Source organism: Drosophila persimilis, unplaced genomic scaffold, assembly GCF_003286085.1.
Source record: "Drosophila persimilis strain 14011-0111.01,24,50 unplaced genomic scaffold, DperRS2 tig00000191-arrow-pilon, whole genome shotgun sequence".
Taxonomy (NCBI): Eukaryota; Metazoa; Arthropoda; class Insecta; order Diptera; family Drosophilidae; genus Drosophila; species Drosophila persimilis.
Window position 1 is genome coordinate 342,319 of NW_020825298.1, and position 12,593 is coordinate 354,911.

A 12,593-nucleotide genomic window follows, 5' to 3' on the forward strand; every position below is an offset into this window, starting at 1 on the left:
AAATGCAAGGGCAAAGGCGCATGCTATAACGGTTTAAACAAAAAATGTAACTTCGCAAACTGTTTCTCCCTCTGTACGTCATACACCTTGCAAAATATATCTGTAAGACTCACCTTCTTGTGCTAACGCATCCAGTAAAAATCATCTAAATGCATAAAAGGTTCAAAAGCATGCAAATCTGGGAAAGAGTCATTATTAATTTGGTTTCAAAGTAGTTCGAAAACGAGTATGTTAAAATTATTAAAGGAAATAAATTATACATTCCTCTATTGCAGTATATACTGTATGGTTAGTGTCCATAGTCCGTAGATATGTAGTTGGTATGTAGCGAATGTGTAGTTCCCCTGTACACAATTTACATTTCTTTTTAAACCTATTTTATAAACAATTCAATAACAGGTATTAATCAAAATGATCCAATCCTTTTGAAAATTGATTTATGAATCGGATAAAATTATTTAATACAAAAATGAATTAAAAAATCGAGGAATATGACATCCAATCATGGGCTGATAACGATTAAGCCATTGTCGAGCAACTTGTCAACAATCCATACAGCTGTTCAGCTGAAAGATATCGCGATTCATTCATTTTTTCGAACACTTTAAAAACATTCTACGCGGATTTATTCAAGCTGTTCACCTCTTGAAATAGAGGGGGTTAAGTGGGTTAAGTTCGTTTTTGTCATCAGTATATATCAGTCCGTATATTTTTGAGGGTCAGACCGTATATTTGTGACTAGAACCGCGCTTTTGTCTGAGCGTTCGGCCACTAACCATACAGTATATATATGCTGTATGGTTAGTGGTTCGGCTTAGGGGATTGCGCCATTTTAAGAGTTTTTTAAATTGGAGTTTAGCGATAACCGCAACTCGTATGTATCTACCCCGAATTGAGCGTTTTATTATTTTCGGTATTTATTTTCGGTTCAAGGCATTTTTGGTATTTTTTTAATCTAGCTTGAAAATCTGGAGCGCTGTCGTCATCGATATCGATATATGGATATATCAATATTTTAACATCCCTAAAAAATGCCGTCATGAGCGGGTCGCGTCGCAGCAGAATTTTCCCACCCACTGAATAATTAATAAAGGTGTACAGTTAAGGTGCAAAGCAAACTCTTAAGAGATTAAAAGTGGAGTTTAGTTTGTTTTCGGTAATTGTTCGGTTATTGTTTAAATACAGATATAGCTAGAGGCAGTGATATATAAACGTTGCAAATACAGTTTTGTGTACGTGTGTAAAGCGACAACAAAAACAGGCATTTCTTCAAGCCGACGCCTCTTCACTGAAAAAGTGCGAACACTTTCGTATAAGCGGATAAAAACGTTCCGAATAAACTAAAACATTAAACAAATTGTGAACATAACTAAATTTAATGAAAACGTAGCAAACAAAATTTTAATTTCTAGTGTACATAAATATATCACACATACATACAAACGTTCTAATGCTATGCAGTGAGTCAGCCACACACACAAACACCCTTGCAGCATGAGTATACCTATGCCGTCATGTCATCTTTCGTTGACAGTGTTGTTTTTATACCCTAAACAGAATGTTATAACATTTTGAGATGCATGTAAGGCACTATTCGAGCCACTTGGTCCTAAAACAAAAGTAGCGGAAGCCTTTATTTAAAAATGTAGTTCCCTTGCATTTTAAAGTTAATCCAAAAGAAATTGTATTATTTTGGTATTAAATGGAGAGTCAAACCATTAGTGTAAGGGTATACAGTCCTCAGTGCGCAAAAATATTTGTCCCGCCTTTCGTTTCTGGTTTTCTATGTTCGTTTAATACATTCACACATTTTACGTGCATTGTGTAGATGAATGAAAATAAATGTGCTGCCGGCGTAAAATAGCAATTTTTAGCTTACCATTACCGTAATGGCAGATTAAAAAAATATGAAATTGGGTCATCACTCCGCTTCTGTTCTGTTGTAGTAAACCGATTGTATACAACCAGTATTATCACCCAAAGCCACAAGGTTACATTCGGGAAATTGAACAGTGGCGATCCGTTAATTATTCGACTGTCGCTGGCGACCGTAACCATCCACATCCATGTCTTGTTTTTACGAGTATGTTCAACGCAGCATAGCGAGTTCATTAACTCCATAAACCAGTAACACCAATACAAATGTACATTTCTAGCTTGAGCTGGCCGTACCCTTTTTTGTACCAGTCTCTTAATATTTGCGTGGGCAATTTAATATATTTTTTCAAAAACAATGCTCCATGTACAAATGTGATTTTCAATCTCACCAGTTGGTTACTTAGCTACTTTTATTTGGCTTCCTCTGATCGTTGAACGTGCATAGCAATGGCAACATATGCATGTATGTATGTATGTATGTATATGCATAGAAGAATACAAGCATATGTACATACAAACTTTGCCAACGTTTCACCCGCCCACAAACGATTTCCCGACGTTCATTTGAAATCTCCGCACAACTTGTTTAACAAGTCTTGTAAATCGAGTTCTCGCTTTGGCTCGGCTCGGGTCATAGATTATTTTTCTGGCGTTCTGCTTTCTTATGAAAATTTGTATCTATTTTGGCAACACTCCCGTTTTTAAAATGGCCATAGAGTTTCATTTATTATTTATTCTCAACGTAATGTATTCAATGTATTATTTTGATATCATTTCAGTGTTTTTAAATCCCCAAAAAGTGAAATCCGTATTGTTATTGTGTTACGTCAAATTAAATTCGTGCAACAATGTTAAAGTTTATTCGTGGAAAGGGGCAACAGCCGACAGCAGAACGACAACGGCTGCAGAAGGATCTCTTTGCATATCGTAAGGTACGTATGTAAGGTGTGGACGTACGTATACAGGCACAGCCATGAAATATTCTTGTATATATGTATGTTATCATTCGTTTTGCTTACCAGACTAAAAAGTCTTACTCACTTTTAGGCAGCTTTATATTGATAAGTTTTTATCAGCAGAACAGTACTTTTCGTGATATGTAGTTTCATTGAACACTCAGAAGTATGGTAGACTTAAATAGTCCAAGGCAATTGCTAAAAATTTTGAAAGAAAAAAATGTACATATTGATTTGAATGGAGCTGATTTCTTAATGTCTCACCTTTACAATACATACATACAAGGGTGTGCCAATTGACCTATTCAGTTGTGGGGTCGTCATATTTCATTGAAAACTGACTGCTATGCGGCGTCTATTAGCCCATATACATATTTTTTGTTTGTTTTAGAGCTTGTTAAGCCACTTAAAGTTCTTTGAAAGAACTGTACGTAATGTTTTGAACCGACTGTCGCATGAATCATTAGGAAAGTAAAGCCTTGTCTGAAGCGGACCTCGATAAGTGGGTCAAGCGAATTGCACCATTTTGTAATATGGCTTTGCAAGCACTTTTACCTGTTGCGGAGCTATTTTTATATAAAAAGAAGGTTGGAATATAAATACACGTGCAACCATCGTCGATGTCATCAAGTTCTTCCAACAATATTTCCAATGACATCATTCACAATTCAGTCTCGATGTTTGTATATGTTCGTGGACAAACATATGTATAGTTACATATACGATATTGCAGGTTAAATGATAATATAAACGAAAGATAATTTCTCTTTAAAACGCATGCACCAAGACAATACAAATATGTTTAAATAGTAACATATATAGACAGTGTAATCCCTTGGCGAGCCAAAATTAGTCATCTAAATCTATTGTTGCGAGGTACACAGAGAACATTCTCATATTCACCAACCCCAAATAATAAAATTGTACACATAGTACAATCATAGCACAGATAGTCACCAGTCAGTACCACGAAGGCAGTAGTTGATAAGATTAATTTTGTTTGTTTTATGTGCTGCTGCCCTCAGAAGTACCACATACATGCATATGTGTATACATATGTATTTATGTACATACATTTATGCCCATACGAAGGAAAATATCGAGCGTATATATTGTTTGCGTAGATAGGCGTGGTATCTTCCGCTGATAAGATTTCAAACAACCTACAACAGATCCCAGGGAAAAGGAAATGCTGCACCTGTATGTGGGTCAAAATACTCGTACCGCCGTTTGTTCAAGTTTTCAGAACAAGCCACAGAATGTCTACCTTACATCAAGGATTTTGATTCACCAATATATAAAATTAAAATTATTTTCATATAAACCAATGTTTAATGTGGTTTTTGCGGCGACTTTATCGTTATATATCGTATATCGATACAAAATATGCATTCAATATTAAATTTAAGAGTTTCTACTCAGCCCAGTAGGAGGTAAAAATATATATTCCTGCCAAATATCTCAGATGGGACTTTTCGTCGAAAGCTCTTACTTCGCTGTGTAGCAGGTAGCATTTTATACAAATTAGAATACCTTTTGCAAGGGTATAAAAAAGCTTCATTAAACTTTTAGAGATGCTTGGATGACTACGCTGTCGCTTCTCTCATTAAGAATGTGTCGAAAAGCAAAGTTCTTCACGGTCTGCGGGCGAAACAGTTTCATCTTATTCAACTTTGGGCATGTGTTGCTTCATTTTCACACTCCGCCACTGTTAAGGTTTTAGCTGAGGCTATACTTCTAGGAACAATTCCGAAGTTCAGTTAAAAACTTCTTTCGTGCTTTTATTTTTAGTTTAATCAGAACTACGCTGTTGGTAAGGTAAAAAGACAGCTTTCGTTTAGGACGTAGTCATAAGTAAACCATTGTTGCGTATTTTGTTAACTATGTACACAAAAGCGTCAACAAAAATTGTATTAAACAACATTGCCAAAGCATATCGGGGCAACGTCATTGAACAAGTTAATGCGATTTTCCAACTGACTACTTTTAAGGTAAACTGAACGTAAACTGAAAATATGAACAAATGCGGAGATAAGCAAAACAATATAATATGCATAAATATTTAATTATGTTTATCATTTCTCTATTTTCAGACTGCGCAGCATGGCTTTCCACACAAACCTTCAGCTCTGGCATACGATCCTGTTGCAAAGCTCATGGCGATTGGCACACAAACAGGTGCCATAAAAGTATTTGGTCAACCCGGAGTGGAGTTATATGCCCAGCATACGTTGGTCAATAATTCGGCAGCGGAGCTCAATGTTCAGTTGCTAGAGTGGGTTTACGGCACAGGCCGCATACTTTCGTTGACAGCAGCCAATCAGCTGATCCTGTGGGAACCAGTAGGCACTACACTGGTACCAATCAAAACATTGCCGTTTGACGGAAAACTTAAGAAGGTCTCCTCGCTCTGCTGTTCCCTGAATAAAGATTTACTGTGGATAGGAACGGAAGGCGGAAATATCTATCAGCTCGATTTAAAATCTTTCACAATACGAGAACCAGTCATCTACCACGATGTCGTTCTGGAGCAAGTGCCCCCGACTTACAAGCTCAATCCAGGGGCAATTGAGTCTATTCGACAGCTTCCAAATTCATTGAATAAACTCCTAATTGCCTACAATCGTGGCCTATGCGTGCTTTGGGATATGGATACATCTGCCGTAGAGCGCGCATACATTGCACCGGGACATGGACAAAGCGTGGGGCTTTCTGTTAATTCAACTGGAACTGAATTTAGCTGGTATCATGCGGACGGTTCGTACGCAACGTGGAGCATAGATAATGGAGAACCGCCACAAAATGTAAACTATGTACCATATGGACCCGATCCTTGCAAGAGCATTAATCGCCTTTACAAGGGCCAGAGAGGGTAAGTAAATTTGTAATTTTAAAAAAAGACATTCTGTGCTATAGTATTTTATATTTCTAGCACCAACGACGTGATCGTTTTTTCCGGCGGCATGCCGCGTTCAGCGTATGGGGATCATAATTGCGTTTCAGTACATGTCAGCGATGGACACAAAGTATGTCTCGACTTTACATCTAAGGTTATAGACTTTTTTGTTACGTACAAGGAGGGAAGTGACGACGTTGAAGTACTGATTGTTTTGCTGGAAGAAGAGCTGTGCGCATACGACCTGACCGACCCTAGTATTTTGTCAATCAAGGCTCCCTATCTCCATTCAGTGCATGCGTCAGCTGTGACATGCAACTATCTTGCCTCTCAAGTCACCCAGGGAGTGTACGAACGTATTTTACGAGCAGGAGATGAACAAGATATCGACTACAGCAGTATTGACTGGCCCATCACCGGCGGCGTGTTGACCGACGATTCAGTTGAATCTGATGAGGACGAAGTGGTGAAAGATTACGAAATACTTTTAACAGGTCACGAGGATGGGTCGGTTAAATTCTGGGATTGTACTGGAGTCCTGCTTAAACCTATATACAATTTTAAAACGGCAAGCATTTTTGGGAACGAGCATGAATACCGGGAAGATGGAGCTGCCGACATAAGTGCAGAACAACTTGACGAAGGAGAACCACCATTTCGTAAGGCTGGTTTGTTTGACCCTTACTCTGATGACCCGCGATTGGCCGTTAAAAAAATAGCATTTTGCCCCAAGACAGGCCAGCTAGTTGTGGGTGGAACTGCCGGCCAAATTGTTATTGCTGATTTCGACACTGCTGCCGAGGATCAAAGTTCTCTAAAGTATAACTCTATGAACTTGGTCAGCGACCGCGATGGTTTCGTATGGAAGGGACACGATCAGCTCAATGTTCGCGCCAATTTGTTAGAGGACAATGCAGTCCCATTGACCGAAAATGGGGTTAATATAACGGGAGTACTTCAAGTTCTTCCACCCGCAAGCATCACTTGCATGGCCCTGGAAGCTAATTGGGGCCTTGTGTCCGGTGGAACAGCGCATGGATTAGTACTGTTTGACTTCAAAAACTTTGTTCCGGTGTTCCACCGCTGCACATTAAATCCAAATGACCTAACTGGAGCTGGCGAGCAATTGTCCCGTCGTAAGTCGTTCAAAAAATCACTGCGAGAGTCATTTCGAAAGCTCCGAAAGGGTCGATCTACACGAAACAATCCAACCAACCAGGTGCCCACTACGGCAAGTCTTACATAAATAATTACAATTAAGAACAAAACAATTTACTGAATAATTCCTTGCAGTTGGAAGCGCGTCCTGTTGAGAGGCAAATAGAGGCACGTTGCACCGACGACGGCTTGGGATCCATGGTGCGATGCCTACTGTTCGCTAAAACTTATGTCACCAACGGTAAGTATTCCTAATAAATGCATATAACAATACATTTCGACATTAATTAATTGAATATTTATTTTCAGTCAACATAACATCGCCGACTTTGTGGTCAGCTACAAACGCTAGTACCGTTTCTGTTTTCCTCCTACACTTACCACCAGTGCAGACCGCCGCAACCACTGTACCACCCGCAAGTGGAAATGTACCACCGCAGGCATCCCGTCGTATTTCTGCGCAGCTTGCAAAAGAGATTCAGTTAAAACATCGTGCTCCTGTTGTGGGAATATCTATTTTTGATCAGACAGGTAGCCCTGTCGATCAATTTAATGCTGGAGAAAACGGTTCGCCTCCGCATCGCCTACTGATCGCCTCCGAAGAACAATTCAAAGTATTTTCGCTGCCGCAATTAAAACCAATAAATAAGTACAAGTTAACGGCGAACGAAGGGGCTCGCATACGTCGCATTCACTTTGGATCATTTAGCTGTCGCATATCGCCGGAACTATTGCAAAGTCTTCATTCCGGCAGTCCAACCAAGTCCGTACGTTCCCATGGCGAGGGCGATGGCGCTGGAAATGTGAGCGCTACGTCAGCTGCTGGACGCGGTGACTTGTACCATGAGATGGCGCTGATTTGTCTGACTAACATGGGAGATATTATGGTTTTATCAGTCCCTGAGCTAAAGAGACAACTGAATGCTGCTGCCGTGCGACGTGAAGATATCAAGTAGGTGGAAATTTACATCATTATAGTTCATAACAGTCTTATATACTATCTATTATCATTCTACAGCGGCATTTCTTCGCTCTGCTTCACCAATGACGGAGAAGCTCTGTACATGATGTCCTCTTCAGAACTGCAGCGCATCGCTCTCTCTACTTCTAAAGTGGTACAACCTACAGGCATTGTGGAGGTTGAACCGTTAGAGAGTGAGGACAACGAGACCGCATCGCTGGTGAACGACGGCGATGAAAGCGATAAGGATGGCGAAGCAAATAAAGAACTCGCAAATACTGCCTCAGACACACAACCACCAGTGGCTACGCTACGCGCCAAACCGCTAGAGCTGAACGCTGATAGAAGTAGTCTCCACCTAACTAACGGGATTAGCAATAGCAACTCACCCAACCGTGCCAATGAGACTATCACAAGCTCTATAGGTGACATCACCGTTGACTCTGTCCGCGACCATTTAAATACAACAACCACCACACTGTGTTCTACAACTACAGAGGAGACTGTTGGTGAGTGAACCACTCCCTAGTAGTTTAATATAACCCGCTTTTGTCTGTTCTCTTGTAAAAATACCCATACAATTTACATTAATTGTGCAAATGTTCTGTACTGGGAATATCACTGGTCAAATCACTTATCTATTGTCAACATCAATGTGGCTTTTATTCGTTATTATTTAAATCAGCCGAATGCTTACCATTTTATCTACCCTTTGATTTTAGATCTGCAACAGTAATTGTACAACCGACACATAATCCAGTCCAATTTGTAATATTAAAGCTGCCCACTATTTATTTCTACAATCTTCACACAATTTTAAGTGGTTTTGCATGCCCTATGTAATATTTTTAAACGACTTATGTCGACTATGTAATCTATTCTTCACTGTACATAAATATTATTAATTAAATTAATATAATTTTTCAACCGTAGGTCGATTATCTGTGCTTAGCACGCAAACGAACCAAGCCACTACTACCGTGAACATGAAGGACATTCCCGACATTAACATACCTAATTTAATGGACTTGGCATCAAAGAGGTGCGTGCTCTCATAAAACAAACACATAAGCAGTCATAATAAATCAATAAATAAAAAAATAATAATTTTCTTCAAAACAGCAACACGACAGAGACGAGCACCAGTTCTGTAGTAATAAAATCGGTAATTACGAGCATATCACACGAAAAGACAAACGGCGAGAGCGAAAACGTAACAACAAAAACCACAGCGCATGAAGAAAGTCAGTTTTAAAAAAAATGGAGCCATAAAGGCATATATTTTATACTTTATATATGTACCACACCACACCACACATGTACACATCTAAACGGCACCTTCATATCCATACAAGAAGAATATCGTGCTGAACACGATCCGAGGGCAACTGTTGCATTTTCGACAAAAAATCTATTACATATGTTACAATGCATGTTATTTTATGTAATTCAATATAATGTTAAGTTTATATTGTAATCTATACAATCCATTCGCGTGTTTACAAATTTTTAGTGGAATTTACTCCTTTTTGTATGTATTAGTCCTTTCAACATTACAAAAGCTTCATACCTGTTGCATATGAGCTGATTACATTTCCATACTTAACGATAGACAAAAAGTACAATACGGAACACGTATGCCTTATCAGAAATGACTATTTACAACAGATTTTATACAAGTATTAAACATTCAGATCATTATACAACTTTTATATAGTAACTATATCAACTATTTAATTTACTATTGTTTGAACCGCGCGGGTTTAGCGGGTAAGTTTATGTACGACTCACAGCTAAGAAGTCAAAGTTGACCTCATTTGAGCGCGGGGATATCATTCAATACTTTTTATTCTCTCTTGTAACACTTGTTGCATGCAAGCTTTGATTATTTTCGTGAGGCGCCATCCAGCGCCTAAGAATCAAGCTCAATCCGTGGACATTTCTTACATTGACCTGTTAGGGGGCTTGCCGCCAGGACACAGGCATCTGTACCGAATTTGTTTAAGCCGGTTGTGTCTCTCAGTGGAAATCAAGAAAAATCCGAAATTTGAATCGGTAGTTGAAGAGGCGGCTTAAGCCGCTATATTTTCTGCTGCGCTGAGTTGGGGACACTTTGGGAAGAACAATTAAACTACATTTAATTCGTTGTTGTTGGCCGAAAGCACCGAGCATCGGAGCGGCTAGCGCAATCGCAAAGCAGCCACACTTCAATGAGAGCGCGTTCCAAAGCGACCAGCATCGGCAAACCTACGTGCTTCGAGTGACAAAGTGCTTTAGAGTGCCATTTATGGAATTCCTATCTTCTTGTCCCGACCCACTGATCGACAACGGAAAATCAACAATTAAACGCCTAATAAATGAAATTCGTCAGTTCTTGTCCCTGGTCCGACCGAAAGTTGGGCTGCCTTCTTCCACCCAGGAGATAGGATGTGAAAAAAAACGATTGTGAAAGAGTAGAGCGAAATATGGTTAAGTAAAGGGCGCAGAACGTACAGTGGAAATGGAGTGAGATTTCGCATGGCGTTTTTTAACTTTAGATTCCGTTGCCCTCAATTTGTGCCGATCAGTAGCCATGTTGTCCCAGACCCTATGCCATTGAGATTCTTTTCCACCCACAGCATTTTAGGCGCTTGTCGAGGAAAGCACTTACGTCGATGGAGTGACCAGGTATGAGTGGATTTCTGAGCGCAATTGCGAGTCATTCGAGTATTTCCAGGGTTTTTTTTAGACTCCCTATTAGTGGATCTCGAGTGGAATGTCATGGTGTTTGGGGGTAATTGTAGAATTTTCTTTTAGTGAATAAATTAATTTTATAATGTTTTGAACTGGAAAAATGGCCACCTCAAGCACAGGGGCCATTTGGATGGTCTGGGCAGGCTGGCCTCATTAACACCTGAGGTCGAGTCAGATTAACAGAACCAGCGGAGGCAATCGGATTGAATTCTTCCCTTGATTTGTTTGTGAAAATGAAATGGATGGCAAGTGCGATTCTCCCTCCCGGAATTTAAGCTTGTACCTAACTCCACGCGTTTGCTTATCGGCGCCTATTGGCTCTTCACGATAATCATTACATCTTGCTACACCGGATCGATCATAGCGTTTGTGACATTGCCGGCGTTTCCAGATACGGTTGACTCTGTCTTAGATTTGCTCGGCCTCTTCTTTCGCGTTGGCACGCTGGGTGAGTAGCGTCAGTAGCAAGTAGTCGACGAACAGTCCGTAATAGAGCCCACGTCTTTCACATGTACATGTATGTATGCACATCCATTTTTATAGACAACGGAGGCTGGGAGACATGGTTTCAAAATTCCACACACATTCCCACGTCACGGCTTTACAGGAAAATGGAGTTCGTAGGGAGTCTGGAAGAAGGCATCGGAAACGTCACGCAAAGTTTCTTTTGGAACTACGCATTTCTTGGATCAAAAGCTCAGCTTGAATACTTGGTCCAATCGAATTTCTCGGATGAGTAAGAACTATTGCTTTGGGTAAATGATTTTTACAATGATTTTTCATGTAGAAATATATCGCGGCGTTCGGCACTTCATCTGAGCGAAGAGTGTTTCGCTCTCTTCCAAATTGGTTTCCTGTTTCCTCGAGAATCTGTGTACAAGCGAAAGATCGACTCTATGATTTTGCTGGCCCAGCAAAGCGGACTTATTAGCAAAATCAACAATGAGGTAAGCTGGGTCATGCAGCGTTCAACATCAGGTCGCTTGCTGCAGGCCAGTTCGTCCAGCTCCCTGCGAGAAATCATCCAGGAGGAACGCCAGCTGACCACCGCGGACACAGAGGGGATGTTTCTCCTAATGGCACTGGGATACTTTCTGGGCGGAACTGCCCTGGTATCCGAAATCGTAGGAGGAATCACCAACAAGTGCCGGCAAATCATCAAACGTTCTCGGAAGTCAGCCTCCAGCTCGTGGTCCTCCCAAAAGAGTTCCGCACTTGGCCCAGGTGGAGAGCGTACATCTGCCCAGAAAATAGAGCACGACGAACGCAAGGCGGCGCATCGTGACGCGGCAGACGATGGCCAGAAGATGAGTTTCGGAATGCGGGAACTTAATTTGACGCGCACAACGTTTCGTGAATTATATGGGAATTACAGCAGAGCAGATCAGCAGCAAAGCTGTGGCCACAAGCCTTCGGATCTCGTGCAGTCCCACGAGCACACCGCCCAGAACGAATCTCTGGATTGTTTGGATGAGTTAATAGCTCATTTGGAGAAGGCCGAAGCTCAAAGTGACCCTTCTTCAGCTCAGCAGTTTTTTCCTGACGAATATTTTGGTGCAAACACCGAACACGCGAGCGTCGAATGTTTTGGTCCAAACACAGAACAATCAAGCGACACAACACAGAAGTAAATAATCAAAATGGCGTATTTTACCGAAATGCAAGGGCAAAGGCGCATGCTATAACGGTTTAAACAAAAATGTAACTTCGCAAACTGTTTCTCCCTCTGTACGTCATACACCTTGCAAAATATATCTGTAAGACTCACCTTCTTGTGCTAACGCATCCAGTAAAAATCATCTAAGTGCATAAAAGGTTCAAAAGCATGCAAATCTGGGAAAGAGTCATTATTAATTTGGTTTCAAAGTAGTTCGAAAACGAGTATGTTAAAATTATTAAAGGAAATAAATTATACATTCCTCTATTGCAGTATATACTGTATGGTTAGTGTCCATAGTCCGTAGATATGTAGTTGGTATGTAGCGAATGTGTAGTTCCCAAGTACACAATT

The 12,593-nt window shown here is 40.4% G+C and overlaps 2 protein-coding genes across 4 annotated transcripts; both read left to right on the forward strand.

The window, feature by feature from the left end:
- The first annotated feature begins 1,073 nt into the window (after positions 1 to 1,073).
- LOC6595575 (protein lethal(2) giant larvae) lies at positions 1,074 to 9,252 on the forward strand. Of its 3 annotated transcripts, none has more exons than XR_003408732.1 (9): positions 1,074 to 1,156; positions 2,658 to 2,810; positions 4,928 to 5,706; positions 5,767 to 6,961; positions 7,024 to 7,129; positions 7,198 to 7,840; positions 7,907 to 8,358; positions 8,572 to 8,719; positions 8,783 to 8,845. XR_003408732.1 is itself a non-coding variant. In XM_026988587.1 (9 exons), exons 2-9 carry the CDS (start codon positions 2,727 to 2,729, stop codon positions 9,102 to 9,104), a joined length of 3,501 nt encoding a protein of 1,166 aa, XP_026844388.1. In that variant the 5' UTR covers positions 1,075 to 1,156; positions 2,658 to 2,726; the 3' UTR covers positions 9,105 to 9,252. The 3 variants fall into 3 exon arrangements, 1 of the variants encoding a protein (XP_026844388.1); XR_003408733.1 differs by having other exon boundaries at positions 8,572 to 8,688; positions 8,783 to 8,830; XM_026988587.1 differs by lacking the exon at positions 8,572 to 8,719 and adding an exon at positions 8,972 to 9,252 and having other exon boundaries at positions 1,075 to 1,156; positions 8,783 to 8,891.
- A 1,357-nt stretch (positions 9,253 to 10,609) lies between these two features.
- Positions 10,610 to 12,244, forward strand: LOC113565631 (ionotropic receptor 21a-like). The gene is made up of 4 exons (XM_026988160.1): positions 10,610 to 10,622; positions 10,833 to 11,030; positions 11,126 to 11,318; positions 11,370 to 12,244. Exons 1-4 carry the CDS (start codon positions 10,610 to 10,612, stop codon positions 12,211 to 12,213), a joined length of 1,248 nt encoding a protein of 415 aa, XP_026843961.1. The 3' UTR covers positions 12,214 to 12,244.
- Positions 12,245 to 12,593: the final 349 nt, after the last annotated feature.

What these genes read in the sequence shown, in the direction of transcription:
- LOC6595575 (XM_026988587.1), top strand. Translation starts at nt 2,727, where the DNA reads ATGTTAAAGTTTATTCGTGGAAAGGGGCAACAGCCGACAGCAGAACGA. An exon ending in TAAAACTTATGTCACCAACG is followed by an intron (nt 7,130 to 7,197) that starts GTAAGTATTCCT and finishes ATTTATTTTCAG; the next exon opens with TCAACATAACATCGCCGACT. An exon ending in ATGGACTTGGCATCAAAGAG is followed by an intron (nt 8,892 to 8,971) that starts GTGCGTGCTCTC and finishes TCTTCAAAACAG; the next exon opens with CAACACGACAGAGACGAGCA.
- LOC113565631 (XM_026988160.1), top strand. An exon ending in CTTTCGCGTTGGCACGCTGG is followed by an intron (nt 11,031 to 11,125) that starts GTGAGTAGCGTC and finishes CCATTTTTATAG; the next exon opens with ACAACGGAGGCTGGGAGACA. An exon ending in CAATCGAATTTCTCGGATGA is followed by an intron (nt 11,319 to 11,369) that starts GTAAGAACTATT and finishes TTTTTCATGTAG; the next exon opens with AAATATATCGCGGCGTTCGG.